The following is a 16,496-nucleotide window of genomic DNA, read 5'->3' on the forward strand; positions in this document are numbered from 1 at the left end:
AATGATTGAGAATGAATTAATTTTGTTTTTATATTTAAAGCGGTAATTGTATGTAAGTATGCCAGAATCTTATAGAGTTTAATTTCTCTTTGGTTGTTAAAATAAAGAAAGTAATAAAGTAAAATCCCTCTTTCAGGCTCAAGAAAATTCAACTTCTCTTGTCAGCAATGAATCCAGCATCGTTTCACCAACAGCTGCTTCCAATTCATCTGATCGTAGGGATCCAGAGCTGGTCACGGAAGCTGCAAATACTATGTTTGAAGAGTACTGGCAGATTTATTTGATGAACAGCCCTGAAACTGCAACCGTACTTGGAGATCACAGATACGATAACAAGCTCAGCAGCTACAGCTTGAAATCGTATGAAAAGGATAAGGTATACATTTTTTATTATAATACAGTCATAATGACCGCATAAAACAGAATAACCTTATACAAACCAAAAAAAATTCTTCTTAGTCATAGGCTAATATTTCTTTATATGTAATTAGCGTTCAACTGATTTGCTCAACTTTCTTTTTTTATAAGGATTTTGCAGTTAACTTTCATTTCCTTAAACAAATCACTTAAATATACTTAATGATCCACATATTCTAATTAAGTTCTGTTGAAGACATGGAGATGCATTGCATAGTTGTTCTTTGTGGAAGTAAATGTAAGCGAAATTTCAAACTAAATGGTTATGGAGTTGCCTAAACTAGTTACACGACTAGAACACTCAGAATAAATACACCTGGTAGTTACATTTCTAAAAATTTCTTAAAAACAAGGTGTGATATCAGAGCATAAAGCTGAAGATTCAAAGTCAACAGTTGACCAGCCATAGGAAGATAAAATGACAGAGGCATAGCTAAGATTTTCAGCACCCGGGGGCAAATGAAGAATTCACCCCCCTTCTTTGCCAAAACGCAATGGGGAACATTAATTCGTCACTCCCTAGATTTTGCCCCGAGGATCGATGTTCCCCTTACCTTCCCAGCTATGCCACTGCAAAATGGGGGATGGATTATCCTCCAACGTCTTTAACGTCTCCAACGTCTCACTAGATTCCTCGACATTTACTTTACACAAAAAGAGTGAGGAACCCTGAAAAGTTATCATATCGCTCAATAACATCACATGAGGATGACCTCTATTCTTCAAAGTATAATTGCACTCCTTGAGAATTGTGAAGAACGAACGACTCTTTGGTCATATCTAAGTGTGAATGCTTCTTCGTGAAAAGAAAGGTTACCTATCTAAAACCAAAGTACCGATATCCTTAAATAAGTAAAACGGCACAGCTTCAGCTCTAGGGAGAACAGACAGTATCGTGAACATTGATCGAGTATCGATCGATGCAGAATTTCCCAATATGAACTCGTTAAGTTATAGCTTAATTGACTATAACATCTTAATTAACTATAATATTCATGATTGACTTGTACTCAGTAGTATTCAATGCTTAATGCTTCTCGAACGAAACAAATACTGAAATTAAAACACCCATATGTGAAGTTGTCTCCAAACAAAAAAATTATATTAAATCGAGAAATGAAGCTCACAGTTTTCTTTCTTCAACAACCAGGAGAAATCTGACGTCATTCAATGGGTATTTCATTTTCAACAATTTAATATCTGTGCCATAACGGGTTAAGATCTGGATCTGCTGTATAGAGCAAAATCGTATTAAAAAATTGTATCTAATGTGCCGCCCAATCGGTATCGTGGTCAGGGAAGCTGACTACGATACCGAAGGGCCTGGGTTAGAATCCCAGACAAGGCATGGTTGTGACTATCCGTCGCTTCATAGGAAAGGCGATGGTGGCCCACCTATTAGGTGCCTCCATATTAAAGAGACCACCACATCTGGCCTTGTATAGATTAATGAACTGGGTTACATTTGCAATTGTTCACAATCTGCTATTGGGGGAAAAAGATTGCATCTAATGTTGTTTTAATTTTCTTCAAAGTTATTCACATTTTCCGTTTCTGCAGACATTTTGTTGCTATTTTATCAAGATCTAGAAATATGTATTATATTGTGTTATAACATGTAAACAGCAAATACTGCAACTAAGTTGTATCGTAAATTGCATTTTGTAAATCAAGACATCTCGCTTACGTTGGATTAAATCAAGATGTGGCGGAATACAGAAAAGAAATCTTTGTCAGCATCATTTCAAGAGAGACGATGTCATTTGTTTTGTATAATAGATGTCTTGTTTAGGTTATTGATGTATTTAATTTCTTAATTTAGACAATCATATACATATGATTCTTCATTTGCTTTTGAATTAAATGTTAATAGTATTATTAGAAGTATAATCACTGCAGTTAAGGTGTTAACGACCTTAGTGTTAACTCAGTAGTTTTCCTAACAAGTATCGTAAACTTCGGCCAATTTGAAAATATCTTGAGCATTGCTTCAGCTAAATCCTTTCCAGAGTTGTTCCCTATCTTCGAACCTGCTATCTCTTAATTCTTCCCAAACTGGCTTAAGACAACAATACATGTTATTTTGTATGACTCGTGTTAAAAATATTATTTGCATTCTTGTAGCATTAAACATGAAATTAACATAATAAGTATAACAATTACGATTGTTTTGCATTTCAACTTCGTATCACTTCTGGAGATCGATTGATAATTAGCTTCATTTGCCTAGCTGGTAATGAATCTTCCCTTATTTACTATAGTAATGTGTGTCAGCATCAACACACAGAGAAAATTAGGAGATTTTAGCAAATTGGGTACTCGACAAACGGCTATGATGCAAACCAGAAGGATAAAAAGGACCTTGAACTAATTCTAAAATAACAGATTGTACATGGGAAACGTTGTCTCTTAAAGTATGCTATAGTATGCTATAGGTAAATTGTGGAGTTTTTCAGATACGTTTAAGAAGATTTTAAAATAAGATGTTGTGAAATGAATCAAGTAATGGATAACTTCTGCGAGCTGAGTGAGCTATTTTTAGAATATTTTTCACGTTTGTTTCACTATCACGTTTCCTCTTGCAGGTCATGGTAACTGAGTTCTTACAGAGAGCCAATGAGTTGTTGCCACATGCACCAGAAGGAGGCGAAACTCGGATGAATTTAAAACTCTTCGTGATGATTCTTCAATATAAGTTGGATCAACTAATGGCAGGAAGGTGAGTGTGATGAGCATCCATCAAGAATTCAGTTTTCTCTTTTCATTTAATCAATACTTTTCTTATTCAGAGAGACAGCAGAAATGCAATTTCTGCCCGTTTGAGATCTAATAAATAAAAACGGAGTTTCCCGAAAACTTAAAATTGTAGGATTTATGGAAAGAAAGTAATGCAACCTTTCGTAAGAAAAGAATAATTCAACTATTTCATACTTCCAGCCTACAGCGAAGGAAAATTCAACGAAACAAAATTATGGCAAATAAATGCACATCAGTAACTTTTACCATTTTATTTTTAATTTAATTTATTTTAATTTACCATTTACTACTATTAATCTTCCATGTTCTCTTCACAGAATCAATGAACATTTCTAGTTACTAATTTATTCTTATCATTTATCTTCTATTCCATAATAAAGTTTTATATTTAAGGATACGGATAATGGCCAACTGTTCAAATGTTTTGGTGTTTAACGGTACGGGAGATTTGTAAGTCACTTACAGATAATCGAGGAAAGCAAATAAAACAATGTAGATATTATGGCTGAAATAATGTTTTGATTCGAGTAACTGATTATTTAATTAATCGTGCAAGGCGCAGAGGCAAACTGGATAGAAGAAATTATAGAACAGAACATGGTAGTAACGTCAGCCTCTCTGACAACGTTACTCTCTGACATTTTATAAGATCGGTCAGTAAATTTATCGGGATGTTTTATAAACTATTTTTCCCGCCTTCTTAGCGAGCCTTCGTGGTGTAGTAGTCTGCACGCTCAGCGCGTAAGTGAGAGGTCCACGGCTCGATTCCTGGCGAAAGCGTTGCTAATTTTTCATCCCTCCTGCTTCAGAAAAGTACCTATTGTCTCTGCAGTTTCAGTAAACTAAGAATCATTTGAATTATCGCTTAATTATCGCTTGATTTGAATTATCGCTTGATTCTTTGCAAGCCGTTGTAGCTCAATGTATAGCTCAATGTAATTGTAGCTCAATTAATAGTATAGATTACTATACTATTAAAATCTGTGTACGTCTGTCTGTTTGTTTGTTTGCTTGTGGCAAACAAATAAACAGACAGACGGGAACGACGGGGAGATGAACTTCGAGAAGGGTACTCCCGGATTTAAAAAATTCGTGGAAGACATTTCGACCACTCTCATCTTCGTGCAACTTTAATTAACCGAGATAGTAATTAAAAACTCTGAAGAAAGCTAATTTTTGCTCTCATTTTTCGGAGAGGCAACAGTCTCGCACGCTGGAGATGAAAAATCTGCTTTATTTCGAGAAGTGATGGCACCGCTCGCTTTCAAATCGTAAAGTTTCTTAGTAAAAAATTCCTAAGTTTTACAAACTATGAAATAAAAATAGCATTGCCAAGCATTAAATGTATTATCCTTGATTCCAAAAGTTCGTGGAAAGCCATTTCGATGATTTAATCAGCCTAGATATTAATTAAAAATTCTTAAAACGCAAATTTTTGCTCTCATTTTTCCGAGTGGCAACAATCTTGCACGTTGGAGATCAAATTCTGCTTCATTTCGAAAAGTGTTGCCACTGCTCGCTTTTAAATCGCTTGTTAATAAAATATTTGTAACCTTTATGAAATAAAATGGCAGTGACAACATTTAATATATTATTCCGGGTTCCAATAGATCGTGGGCAGCCATTTCGACTATTCTCATCTTCGAACGACATTAATTGCACGAGATATCAATTAAAAACTCTAAAAACACTAATTTCCGCACTCTCTTTAAGTGGCTACAGTCTCGCGTGTTTGAAATAAAAATGCTTTATTTGGAAAAAAGTTGCTACTTCTCGCTTTCAAATCGTAGAGTTAGTTAATCAATAATTTGTAAGTTTTACAAAGTATGAAATAAAAAAAAAAAAAAATCGGAAAGGTTTCAGATTTTAAATTACGTTCATAGGGGCGTTTTTTTTAACGTTCTGTGTATTGCCTTTATTTATTAAATATATTGTTCTTCGCACTTAAACGATAATATTCAATTCAACAACAGTATCGCAAAATAATTTTAAAATGAGCCTATCTTTAGAATTTCCGATGCACAATCTCGCGCGCTGGAGATAAAAATGTCCCCCCCCCGTCCGCTGTTGCCATTCCTCGCTTTGAAATCGTTGAGTTTGTTGATAAAAAATGCTTTAATGTCTTACAAAATACCGAATAAATAATAAAACATATTCTAAATTCCAAATTAGGGTTTCCAGATGCTCACATTCGGTGAGGATTACGTTATTCAAAATTTGGTTGCTCTAGGTACCGTTGTTTTATCACAATGCGAGAAACATACGTATATTTACGTAGATTCTTTATTATTTATTTTCTTTAAATATAATACAGGGCCGTAATATTTGGTGACAATAGTCTGAAAAGCGAATCAACGTAAAATGCCCAAACGAAATTAATAGCCCTTCTCAGCTAACGCTCTTTGGGCTAAAAATATCTGAGAGCTTTCAGATTTTAAATAACACCCAAAGGGATTTTTTTAACGTTTTGTGTGTTAGCTTTATCTATTAAATATCATGCTCTTTGCTCTTAAACCATATAAATTTAAATCAAACAGATTTATCAAAAAATATTTAAAAACAGCATATCTTCAGAATTTTTGATAGACAGTCTCACGCACAGCGATATAAATGGGTTTTTTTTTTTTTTTTTTTTTTTTTTTTTTTCCGTACAGTGTTGAATCTTTGAGTTCCTTAATCAAAAATTCGTTCAAGTTTTAAAAATGTGAAGTACATATAAGTAGAAATAAAACAAATTTGAAATACAAAATTCGGGCTTCCAAGTGCATATGAAAGATTACGTTATTCAAAATCTGATGGCTCTAGGTACAGTTGTTTGCTTTGGCTGTAGTCCACTAATATACTCTAAGGTTTGCTGCTGTATGGCATTGATGACTCCTAGTTCGAGGTACACGTGATATACAATTAAACCATGTTCTTTAAGTAAGTGACGTCATCGATGGGAAGAGCCTACCTTGTTTGCTTACTGAACTTGTTATGACGCATGAGGATTTTCTCTTTTCTTCTACGTCGGCTTGTAAATACAACTGTCATAGGTATACTCAAATTTAAAGTAATCATTTATTTACTTACTTATATTTCTCAATAAGAATTATTGAGAAATATAAGTAAGTATTAAGTTACTTATTCTCAATATTCTCTCAACTTATATTCAATTTAATGCCTATTAAAGCGTCCTTATTTGTGTAAAAGCTTCCGTGATAATGCATTTTTATGCGTTTCATCTCTTTTTTATGACATATTTAATATACGTACGTTCACATTCTTAGCTAGAGAAGTGATTCTTAAAGTGGAGACGCTTCAGCTATCTCAAGTTGAATTAACAGTGAAAGATTAATTTCCATCATTTAAATATTTTAAGATTTATTCTGAATGTAAAATTAGGCACTATTAGGTCTTGAGTTCTAATTTTAAAAATGTACTAGAGGCGTTAAGAGAGAAAAATGTTAAAAATCTTGCAGTGGACTGTAGAGTTAAGACTACTTTATCAGGTTTTTAATGAAATCTACAAAACTTCAGTTTTCGTTTTGTATGAACTTTTAAATTGCATAAGAATTTATTTCACCCTCTCTCTTTATTTTTTAGGTATAGTCCTTAAAAAGGTAAAGAGGGTGTGTAAGAGAAAATTATATTTTACTTTTTTAAAGTAGTTACATATACTCTTTTGTACATACAACACAATGCTTTGAAATGAATGTTATCTCTACTTCTTTTCCAGCTACTTATTCCCTATATCAAAAATAGACACTCCTGAAATGACCCTGCGTTATCTTCTGAAGTATATAAAACTTAATACCACTGAGCAGTACTGGAATTTGATTGCTAGATACAGAGCTGTACCTAAGCAAGTAAGTGATTCATTATGAATAACGACTTTTAAAAATATGAGTGTAATCATGTAGAATATCTATTCACATAATCAGTAAAATCAATGATTATTTTTAGTTGTTAAACTGTGTAAGACTAAATTTTTAAAATTTGTTCTATTTTTAGATTGATGAAATCATTGAACTGATGAGAGAAGGAATTAGGACTAATTACACACTCAATGAAAATTCGGTGGTAAGCGCTTTTTGATGAGAGTTAAATCGAAAATTCTAAGTTATTTTAATAGTTAATTATTTTAAAATTTGTATTTATAAGTTTATTTTTTATTAAACACATATTTCAAATTTAAGTTTACTTAAAACTTCTAATATTAAGCTTCTTCTTTTTATTTTTACCTAAGATTTAGAGGACCGTTGAAGATTCGTGAAAATGTAGAATTCAAATCTCTAAATTATATTTTAGTCATTGTTAATTCATGTTTTGAAAGTAGAAGCATTCTTTAATATTTATTAAAATGTTTAACTGCATATAGGTTTAAAAAAAGAATAATAATATTCAATAATAATAATCTCAAGTCTTAAAAAAGGGTTTCTGTTTTGTGGTTATACAATATCATGATCTTAAAAATGATCTTGCAAAATAAGAGACTGTTTGCGCGAACTTTTGTAAAAGTGAGTTCGCCATTTTGAATGTGAGCTTCACCTTCAACTTAGACACCGATGCTAGTTGCGTCTGTATTACAGTAGTGTGTGTATGTTTTTCTAATAATAAAATTTATTATTTCATCTAAGGTACTGAAGTAAATTTACATTCATAGATTAAACTCGTATACAAAATACCATATTGCCGATATTAGTGATTCTCGTACATACTGAAATCTACATAAATTTTTCAATGAGCGAGCCTCGTGGTGTAAAGTGTTTAAAGGTGATGTTTAACTGAAATCTAACTTTTGTTCAGCATATCCTGTACTTGAGAAATGATATGAAATATTAAATATTTTGAAAGTCCTGAAGAACAACACCTCCTGGGATGCAAAAGGAACGAGAATTTGTTAATTTATGAAGTTCTTGCTCGCTGTATAGTCGTACACTGAACTACGGCTTAGTTATTTATAGATTGTCACAGTCCTCATTTTTATTCAAAGTAGATCAGATTCAACTGCAGGATGTATTCTGGAGCCTTCAAGACATCACCTATCTAGAGCCTATAGGGTGACTGCTATCCCTTAAATTAAGGCTTTGTAAAGGGTTGTTTCTCCATTATTATTTCAACATATATCCCAGCCTTTCCATCCAGGTGTGGCTCCTGTTTTGCTTGATGCCTTGCGTGTCCTGTTATTTCAAACACGACGATGTAATTTGCCTTCTTTTTCACCAAGCGATCTCTCACTAATTGAACAATTTTGCAAGTCTGACGTGAATACCCAGGAAATAAAGCATTTGAAAATCCCACCTGCAATGAAATCACAAGTTCGATCTCCCAATGTTTTTCGCTGTCTTGACAAAAGAAATATTATCAAGATCATACACAAGTAGCACTTTTCTTGAGCGTAGACAGCAGTTACATATCTTTGTGTAGACGGGTCGAAACAACTAGTTACGTTAGAACATCCTTCATACTTGTAAATCTCATTTAAGGGCAGAAAGTTACATATACTCACTTCAAAATTAACTGTATTGTAGTGCGCTCTTTCTTTTATATAATCAGTTCTAATTTATACTGATATGTTTAGTGCACAGAAAGCTCTAAAAACGTTCTCGGATATCCAGAATCCACTAATGCTTGAAATACTAAATCAAAATTCAAGAGGCTGTTGGGAAAGCGAGCTGGCAGGCATCACAGCAAAGTCTATTAATTCATTGCCTAGTTAACCCGTCCATTTCAAAATTCCTCAGCGTGGTCATCTAGATCCTGAGCAAGCGGCAGTTTATCCGGGACGTTCAACTCCATAATAGAAGCCCAAAACTTAAAGTGGTGTATTTGGAGACTAAGAAAACAAAAGAAGTTCTTTAAAATCGCTTTGGAATTGGTCTTCACGGCTTCTTAAATCTTGATTTAGACATTTTCTTAAAATCTCGAGTTTTACATAATTACCTTTTGAAAGTCCAGAATGAAATATTTGCTCTGGTTGTAATGTTCTTCTGTGTATCTTCTTTTATAATGGAGGTGAATTACATTTTAATAGACAAAATTCACTGAAGAGTTTTGGTGTTTGCAGTATGATGTTTGACCATTTAATTTAAACCTATTTAAGTATTTAAGAAAGCTGTATTTTGTAATTTAGTTTAATACGGTGTTAAAGTTCTTTAACAGGCATGCTATGTATTTTTGTATTAAGATTTTGTTTTCTATGCTTGTGTTCGTCTTTAGTGCTTCTTTGATTTGTTTATCTGTGAATGAAAAAATAATCATCAAATTATAATTTTAAGCGTTTGTGTAATTTTTCTCTGCAGATATACAGAAAGAATGTCTTAATAATATATATTAACCTGTAATATCGAAGAGGCCCCAAGTTGTCAGCAACTGTGGTAGTGACTGCTACTAAGTGTGAATTTACACAGAAACGTAAGAAGGGTTTAAGGCCCTTTTTTATTCAACTTTTAAAATAACAGCTGCGTCCACTTGACGCTCACAAACTACGCCGACCCGGCGGTTTAACTGAAACAGAATGTAAAACTGAAAAGTAATGACTGGATGAATAAATAGCGAGATCACTATCCACGAGGCTCTGAGGTCTTAAACTAACCTAACCGCGTTCTAAAAATACAGCTGAGATTTAGCGAGTTTACTGATTACGCAATTGAAAGATTCAGCAAACTGCCGAGATAGGCACACAGGCCGACACGCGCGGTTCTTAAATTCTACCGAGCGACATTCACGTTCGCGATTCAAGAAGCACACCTACGATTTCGTTTCCCTTCTATTTAAACTCAACTTACTTCTGCTAAAATTTGAATATACTGCGCGCTCTACTACAATTTATATACTCTAGCATTGGCAATTCTATGGGAAAGTAAAGGCTAGACAGGAAAGATAACTTAAAATAAATGTTAGTTAAAATAATTAAAAAAAAAAAAAAAAATCTGAAATGTTTCAGATTTTAAATTACGTCCAAAGGGGCGTTTTTTAACATTTTGTGTGTTACCTTTCTTTATTAAATATCATGTTCCTCGCACTTAAACCATAAGATCCAGTGCAACAGCAATATCGCAAAATAGTTTTAAAACGAGCATATCTTTAGAATTTCCGATACAGAGACTCACGCGCTGGAGATAAAAATGTTTTTTCTGCACAACGTTGCCATTGCTCGCTTTGAAATCCTTGAGTTTGTTAATCAAAAATTCATCAAAGTTTTAAAAAATAGGAAATCGATCATAAAACAAATTTCAAATTTGGTCTTCCACATGCTCATATTCGTTGGAGGATTGCGTTATTCAAAATTCGATGAGTCTATGTACCGTTATTTTATGACAATGTGAGAAATATACATACATTTACGCAGATTTTTCATTATTTAATTTCTTCAAATATAATGCAGGACTCTAACATTTTATGGCAACAGTTTGAAAAGTGAACCGACATTTATCCGTCCGACGCAAAATGCCAAAACGAAACTAATAGTCCTTCGGGATTCAAATCCCTTTGGACTAATAAACCCTACAAACCTATAAATTAATATACATTAACCTCTTAATAATGTATAAAATCTTAATAATATATATTAACCTATGCACCATTTGTATGGTGCATCATGACCTTTTAGGTTTACGTATCAAAAAATCCCACAACCCACCCGACACTTCTTGGAGAGTCCGTTCCGGAATCTGCTAATGCTATAGGCACCAGTCCGTTCCGAATATTATTTCCTCATAATAAATCTGATCAGTGTTATGGCTAGCGACACTGGCTATTGCACCACTGGATCCGGTTTCAAATCTCGGAGAAATCATGGATGATTTTAAATGCATAGTGTCTGTCCAATATGGCTGCGTTTAAAATACGGGCGAGCCGAAAGCCCTATCGAGTCGTTTGCGGATAGGGAAAGAGGAGTGGGAAACCTTGGGACCATCCCCGGGGTGCTCTCCGTAAAAATTGGAGTGCAGCAGCACAGCTAGTGTAATGGAACTATACCCGTACGAACCAACAGTGAAATTCTGGTTTCTTGTCCACTTAACCTGTACTTGTTTCTTCATTACCTGATAAATGTCTATTGCTTTCCCGCTTTCAATTATAAGGAACTGTCGCATTTTCATGTGCTTGCTAGCAACAGGAAGATCCAACTAACAGGTAGATTCAAGGCTAGGGTACTGTTGAGGTTTTACGTTCTCTGCTCTGAAAGAAACGTGCTCTGTTCACAGAAGCAAAATAATAATAATAATAATTACAGTTCGCTACGTACTTTTGTACACGTTTCGAGCAAGTCCGTCTTCCTGTCCATCAGTTTCTGATGCAGATTTTGTAGATTAAATTGTCGTGGCTGCGAGCCCTGATGTTTGAAACTGGTGTTGGTGTATTTATTTATGGCAAAGCACACTAGGGCTATCTGCCTAAAGGGAGGGATGCCTTCGTGGAGGACTTTCTAAGGGAAACTGGCTCGTATACACGTTACACATGGGGAAAACCACGAAAACACCCATGCAGCCAGCCCGTTCGCGGGATTCGAACCTCGGACCGAACTACCAGTGTTCAGCGACTTTACTGCTCGGCCGCTGGTGGGCCTGTTTCAAACTGGAGAAACTGACATATTGATACACTTGCTTACTAAGAATTTTTATTTATTTATTTATTTATTTATTAGTCCAAAGGGGCAATTTGCCCAGAAGTGCTATTAATTTCTTTTTGGCATTTCGCGTCGTCCACTAAAACACGGCGTTTTATTTTACAAATTGTTGCCACCAAATATTAGAGCCCTGCATTATAATTAAAGAAATTAAATAATGATGCATGTATGTATGTATGTTTTCGCATTGTGAAAAACAACGTTATCTAGAATCAAAGTTTGAATAATGTATTTCTCCACTCGAATATGGGCATATGAAAGCCGAAATTTGAAATTTAGAATTCGTTTTATTATCTATTTCATATTTTATAATTTTTGATTAACAAACTCATCGATTTCAAAACGAACAATGGCAACACTCACTGTACGAAAAAAAAAAAAAAGACATTTAAATCTCCAGCGCGAGAGACTGTGTATCGCAAATTCTAAAGATATGCTCTTTTAAATATTTTGGGATTTTGCTGTTGAATTAAATTTTATAGTTTAAGTGCAAAGAATATGATATTTAATAAATAAAGATAATACACAAAATGTTAAAAAAAAACGCCCATTTGGGGCTGACATATAATCTGAAAGTTTTTCAGATTTTTTTTTTTTTTCTATTTCGTGTTTTTTATTATTATTTTGCTTAATTAAAGCAATTGTTTTGACTTTTCCGACAAATAATAGAAAATTAATAGACACCTGTCATGAAATTCGAATCCCGCTTGTGTTAAAATATGCAGCATGTGTTAAAAGTGCACGTGTTTTGGCGAATGCTTCATTCTATTATAACTAGAATGCTTAGAAATTTTGATTTCATTCCAGTTTTCCGATGCTGCTAAATGGAAACTGAGTGCACACGATTCTCCATTTTACAAGCATTTCGCTAATATTTCCAGTTTCGTTCCTGAAGATGAAATGTAAGTATATATAAGCTGAAGAGATGAAATGTAAGTATATGTAAGCTGAAGAGATGTTATGAGAGAAATTCTGTACGCTTAAAAAGTTCAGTGCAAACTTTATCGTAGAAAAGGTAATATAATATAATCTGTCGCTGCTTTTCAGTTTCATTTCTTAACTAAGAGTTGTTCATATAATAGAAATTTCTAGAAATTAAAATTGATGAACAATAAAGATAACAAACAAATGCATAAAGGAAGCTTATGGTAAGACTGGAATTTGCATAAAAGGTAGAATATACTGAAATATGCAAATAATTCACATTTCATAGCATGCGCGCATTACAGAAAAAAATCGTGACATCTCTTAATTGCACTAAAACACAGATTGAAATGCCGATCTTTTGCTTGCAAATCGCATTTACTCTTTTTTTTTGTGTGTGTTAAAATCGTATTATGACTGTTTATTTTCTCAGACATTCTCTTTTATTCATGCTTTCTATTTTATCTTTTAGTTAATGAACGATTCCTAAGAAAAATTTAGGTTGCTTTTTCTGTCTGTCACTGGAAGTATTGTCTATCCAAGAGCAAAATAAATTTGCAAACTCTGCCAAAGAATCAAAGATTCAGGTACTGTCCTTCAGAATAGACTACCTGTTAATGGTGGTTCTACTGTACTTGATGTTTGCCACCTTGATCGGTATAGAGATTTGTGCTCCTGGCTGCTACATTGTTGGGCTCGGGTTCAAATTCCGGAGACGATATGGAAGTTTTTAAGTGCATAGCGTCTATGCGTAAAGGGGGTACTCAAAGTAAACGGCAGGCCAAAAATCCTCTCGAGCGATTGATGGTAGGCGAAGAGATGTCGGACCCTCTTAGACCCCCTGGGGTTGTTTTTACTCAAAATTGGGTTGGCGATTATAAGATATTTTCTTCCTCCTTTCGTCATGCCTTCGTGGTGTAACGGTAGCATACTCAACGCGTGTTCGAGAGATCCAGGTTCGAGACCCGCCGAGGACATTGCACAATTTTCACGATCTTCAGCTTCAAAAATACTAATGACTCTACTTAACTTAACAATTATGCTTAACAATAATGCGGCGGGACTTGTAACTGTATCGCCCCACCTATATTCATACATATACTTGATCTTTTATTGCTTGAAGATTACATATTCTGATTCTTTGATATAAACTAATTAGGGAAAGTGCTTTGGCAGTGACTCTGACCGCTGCGTTATTTTCTTGCTCAGCTTTGAAAATTGATTTGGACTGACGTTAGCGTTTTGTTAGCCAAATTGCTACACGTAAATTAGATTAGATTTAGCAAACTCTTAACAGGATTTTGCATTTGCGAATCTCAGGATTTTCAGTTTTAACTTACATTTTATATTAGTTGAATTCCAAAAGCTTAAGAGGTTATTCTGTAAGCACAAATAGTGAATTAAATCCAAAGTGTTAAATAAAAACATTACTTTAAACCTTCGTCTGAATTTGTAGTTGCTTTCATAGATGAGGCGACAAATCGCCTGGCAGTCTTAATAGAAACCAGTTTAGTTAAATATGTGAGTGGATCTCTACAAAGTAACGCTGTTAAAATACAGAATAATTCTTGCTTCGCAAAAATCACAGGGAAATAAAAGTTAAATCTGCCGATTAATAATGTTCTGGTTGTTCAAAATTTTCCTGTATGTACGTTAGCAACTATTTTTCATTCTGCCTCGATAAGATAACAAGAAAACGTTCCTAATCCGCAGTCCGTTTCAAAGATGTTTAGAATCATTAAATAGTCAGACGATCATACCAATCCCAAATCTGATCGTGGGAAAATAAAAAAGTTCAAATACGAGAGAGATTGTATTATTAAGAAAAAAAAAGTTAGCAATTTTTTTGTTTACTCAAGTAACTGTAATTAATTTTAATATAATCATATATTCATTAGTTTGGTCACATCGTCTCTGAAAAATAATTTTTAGGATGAACTTTTGACACAAACGATGGCAGCTACTGCAAACACAAGTATGTCCATGCTTCATGCACGCAATGGAGTTTTGAAATCAGAAAAATTTATAGAATAGTCTTATTACATTTTTCATCATATTGTATTTTATTAGTTTATACTATCACAATGTTGATCTGTTACAAGGTCTGAGAAAAGGTCAGTTATAAGACCTGTTACCATTTTTAAAATACATCTTTAATTTACTTTCAATCTTAAGTCCATTACTATTAGTGTAACATATTGTGAGATTTAAAAACGGTATATGTATAATTCTTAATAATTAATATTATTTATTACTTTTAATATTGTATCTATTTGGCAGAATAAATAATACATGTAAGTAGATAATTTTTATAAAGAATTTTGCCTTTAATGTAAGAAACAAACATCGGTTCTAACACTATGTATTATGTCCTCGATTTCAGAATGATTGATTGTTTGCCACTTACTGAAATAATTTTTAACATTTCAGACAATGACTTTATATATATTTAGCAGTAGAACACTAATATTGTAAGATACATTTAACTGTAAGCCAGAGAACAGTAGTCCGCTAAAATTAATTACTGACGCATTTTGCAGCGAATTCTTTCTGTTTATTTGTTAATAAAACTACCTCTTGTCATAAAATGGCCCATAAAAATTTTTATGAGTGCTTTGAAAGCGTTGCTATTGATCAAACTAATAAAGAGATGTAAGTGGCGTTCTTTAATTGCTTGATTTTGGTCGAAAGGTTTATTGATTTCACCGCAGCGTTAGCGATCAATTCCAGATACTATAAAATGTTCTCATTTAAGATGTTTATAATATCATTGCAAATTCAGTTCTTGAAGATAACTATAATGATTCGACTTAGTTGCTTTCTAGGCTTAATTTATTTTATTCAGAATTAACCATTTAACTGTCATGCCCGAGATAATCTCGGGCATAGCACTGATGTTCGAAAATGTCACGCCCGAGTATAACTCGGGGTAATTTCTTTTGAGTGCCTCGTATTGTTATACCCGAATATATATCGAGAGACCTTTATTTCGGCTTCATCTCTCTGTCAAACCCGACTACATCTCGGGAAAAGTTAATGTGTGCTCAATTCAATAGATGACAGCACTTTACTGAAGGTTTCAAAGGTTAGAGGTTATACGTTCTTTGGTTCAAAGTGCACGGGATCTTTTTGTTGTAAAATGGCATCCAGTTCTTTGAAAAGTTATGTAGATGATTTATATTCTTCAATCGAAGATGAAGGATGAGTGTTTGATGAGCAGTATTCATGATACTTCCATGGTCAGCTTCTAAAATATAAAAATGGAGATATACTCAAGCCTAAGATTGTTTCTGACTACAGTCTAACTACGGGTGGTGTAGATCGCTGTGATTAGGAAATATCCTTTCATCCAACAATCCGAAAACGTCAGAAAAAAATATTATAAAAAGATATTTTTACATTTACTAGACAAGGTACTCTGGAACTCATATTTGCTCTATAAAAATGTAGTTGAGAAACGTATTACATTTTTAGAATTTCGAATGCAAGTTGTAGAAGAGCTTTTACATAAATATAATGATGCAGCTTCTGGACAAAAGAATGTTGGCAGGCCACCTACAATAGATAACCCTGTCCGTCTTACTGAACGACATTTTATATCCCATATTCCTCCTACTCCTGCGAAACGTGAGCCTTCAAGACAGTGCAAAGTGTGTTGTTCCAAAAAAAGGATAAAAATGGAAAAAAGATAAGGAAGGAAACACGATTCTGGTGTAGTGATTGTGGAGTTGGTTTATGCTTGGAAAAGTGTTTCCAGTTGTACCACACAAGACTGAATTACTGAACT

At 33.8% G+C, this 16,496-nt stretch overlaps 1 protein-coding gene across 2 annotated transcripts in view; it reads left to right on the forward strand.

Moving 5' to 3' along the window:
• The window catches only part of LOC118195841 (uncharacterized), a 69,852-nt gene that overhangs the window by 24,158 nt on the left and 29,198 nt on the right, over window positions 1-16,496 (forward strand). For both annotated transcript variants that reach the window (XM_085816652.1, XM_085816653.1), the window contains 5 exons: window positions 137-376; window positions 3,003-3,136; window positions 6,893-7,022; window positions 7,168-7,236; window positions 12,593-12,687. In XM_085816652.1, coding sequence (XP_085672778.1) covers window positions 137-376; window positions 3,003-3,136; window positions 6,893-7,022; window positions 7,168-7,236; window positions 12,593-12,687 — 668 coding nt within the window. The remainder of the gene's footprint in view (window positions 1-136; window positions 377-3,002; window positions 3,137-6,892; window positions 7,023-7,167; window positions 7,237-12,592; window positions 12,688-16,496) is intronic.

This window comes from Stegodyphus dumicola, chromosome 5 (genome assembly GCF_044657685.1).
Source record: "Stegodyphus dumicola isolate Sdum_Otavi_A_Nest chromosome 5, ASM4465768v1".
Lineage (NCBI taxonomy): Eukaryota > Metazoa > Arthropoda > Arachnida > Araneae > Eresidae > Stegodyphus > Stegodyphus dumicola.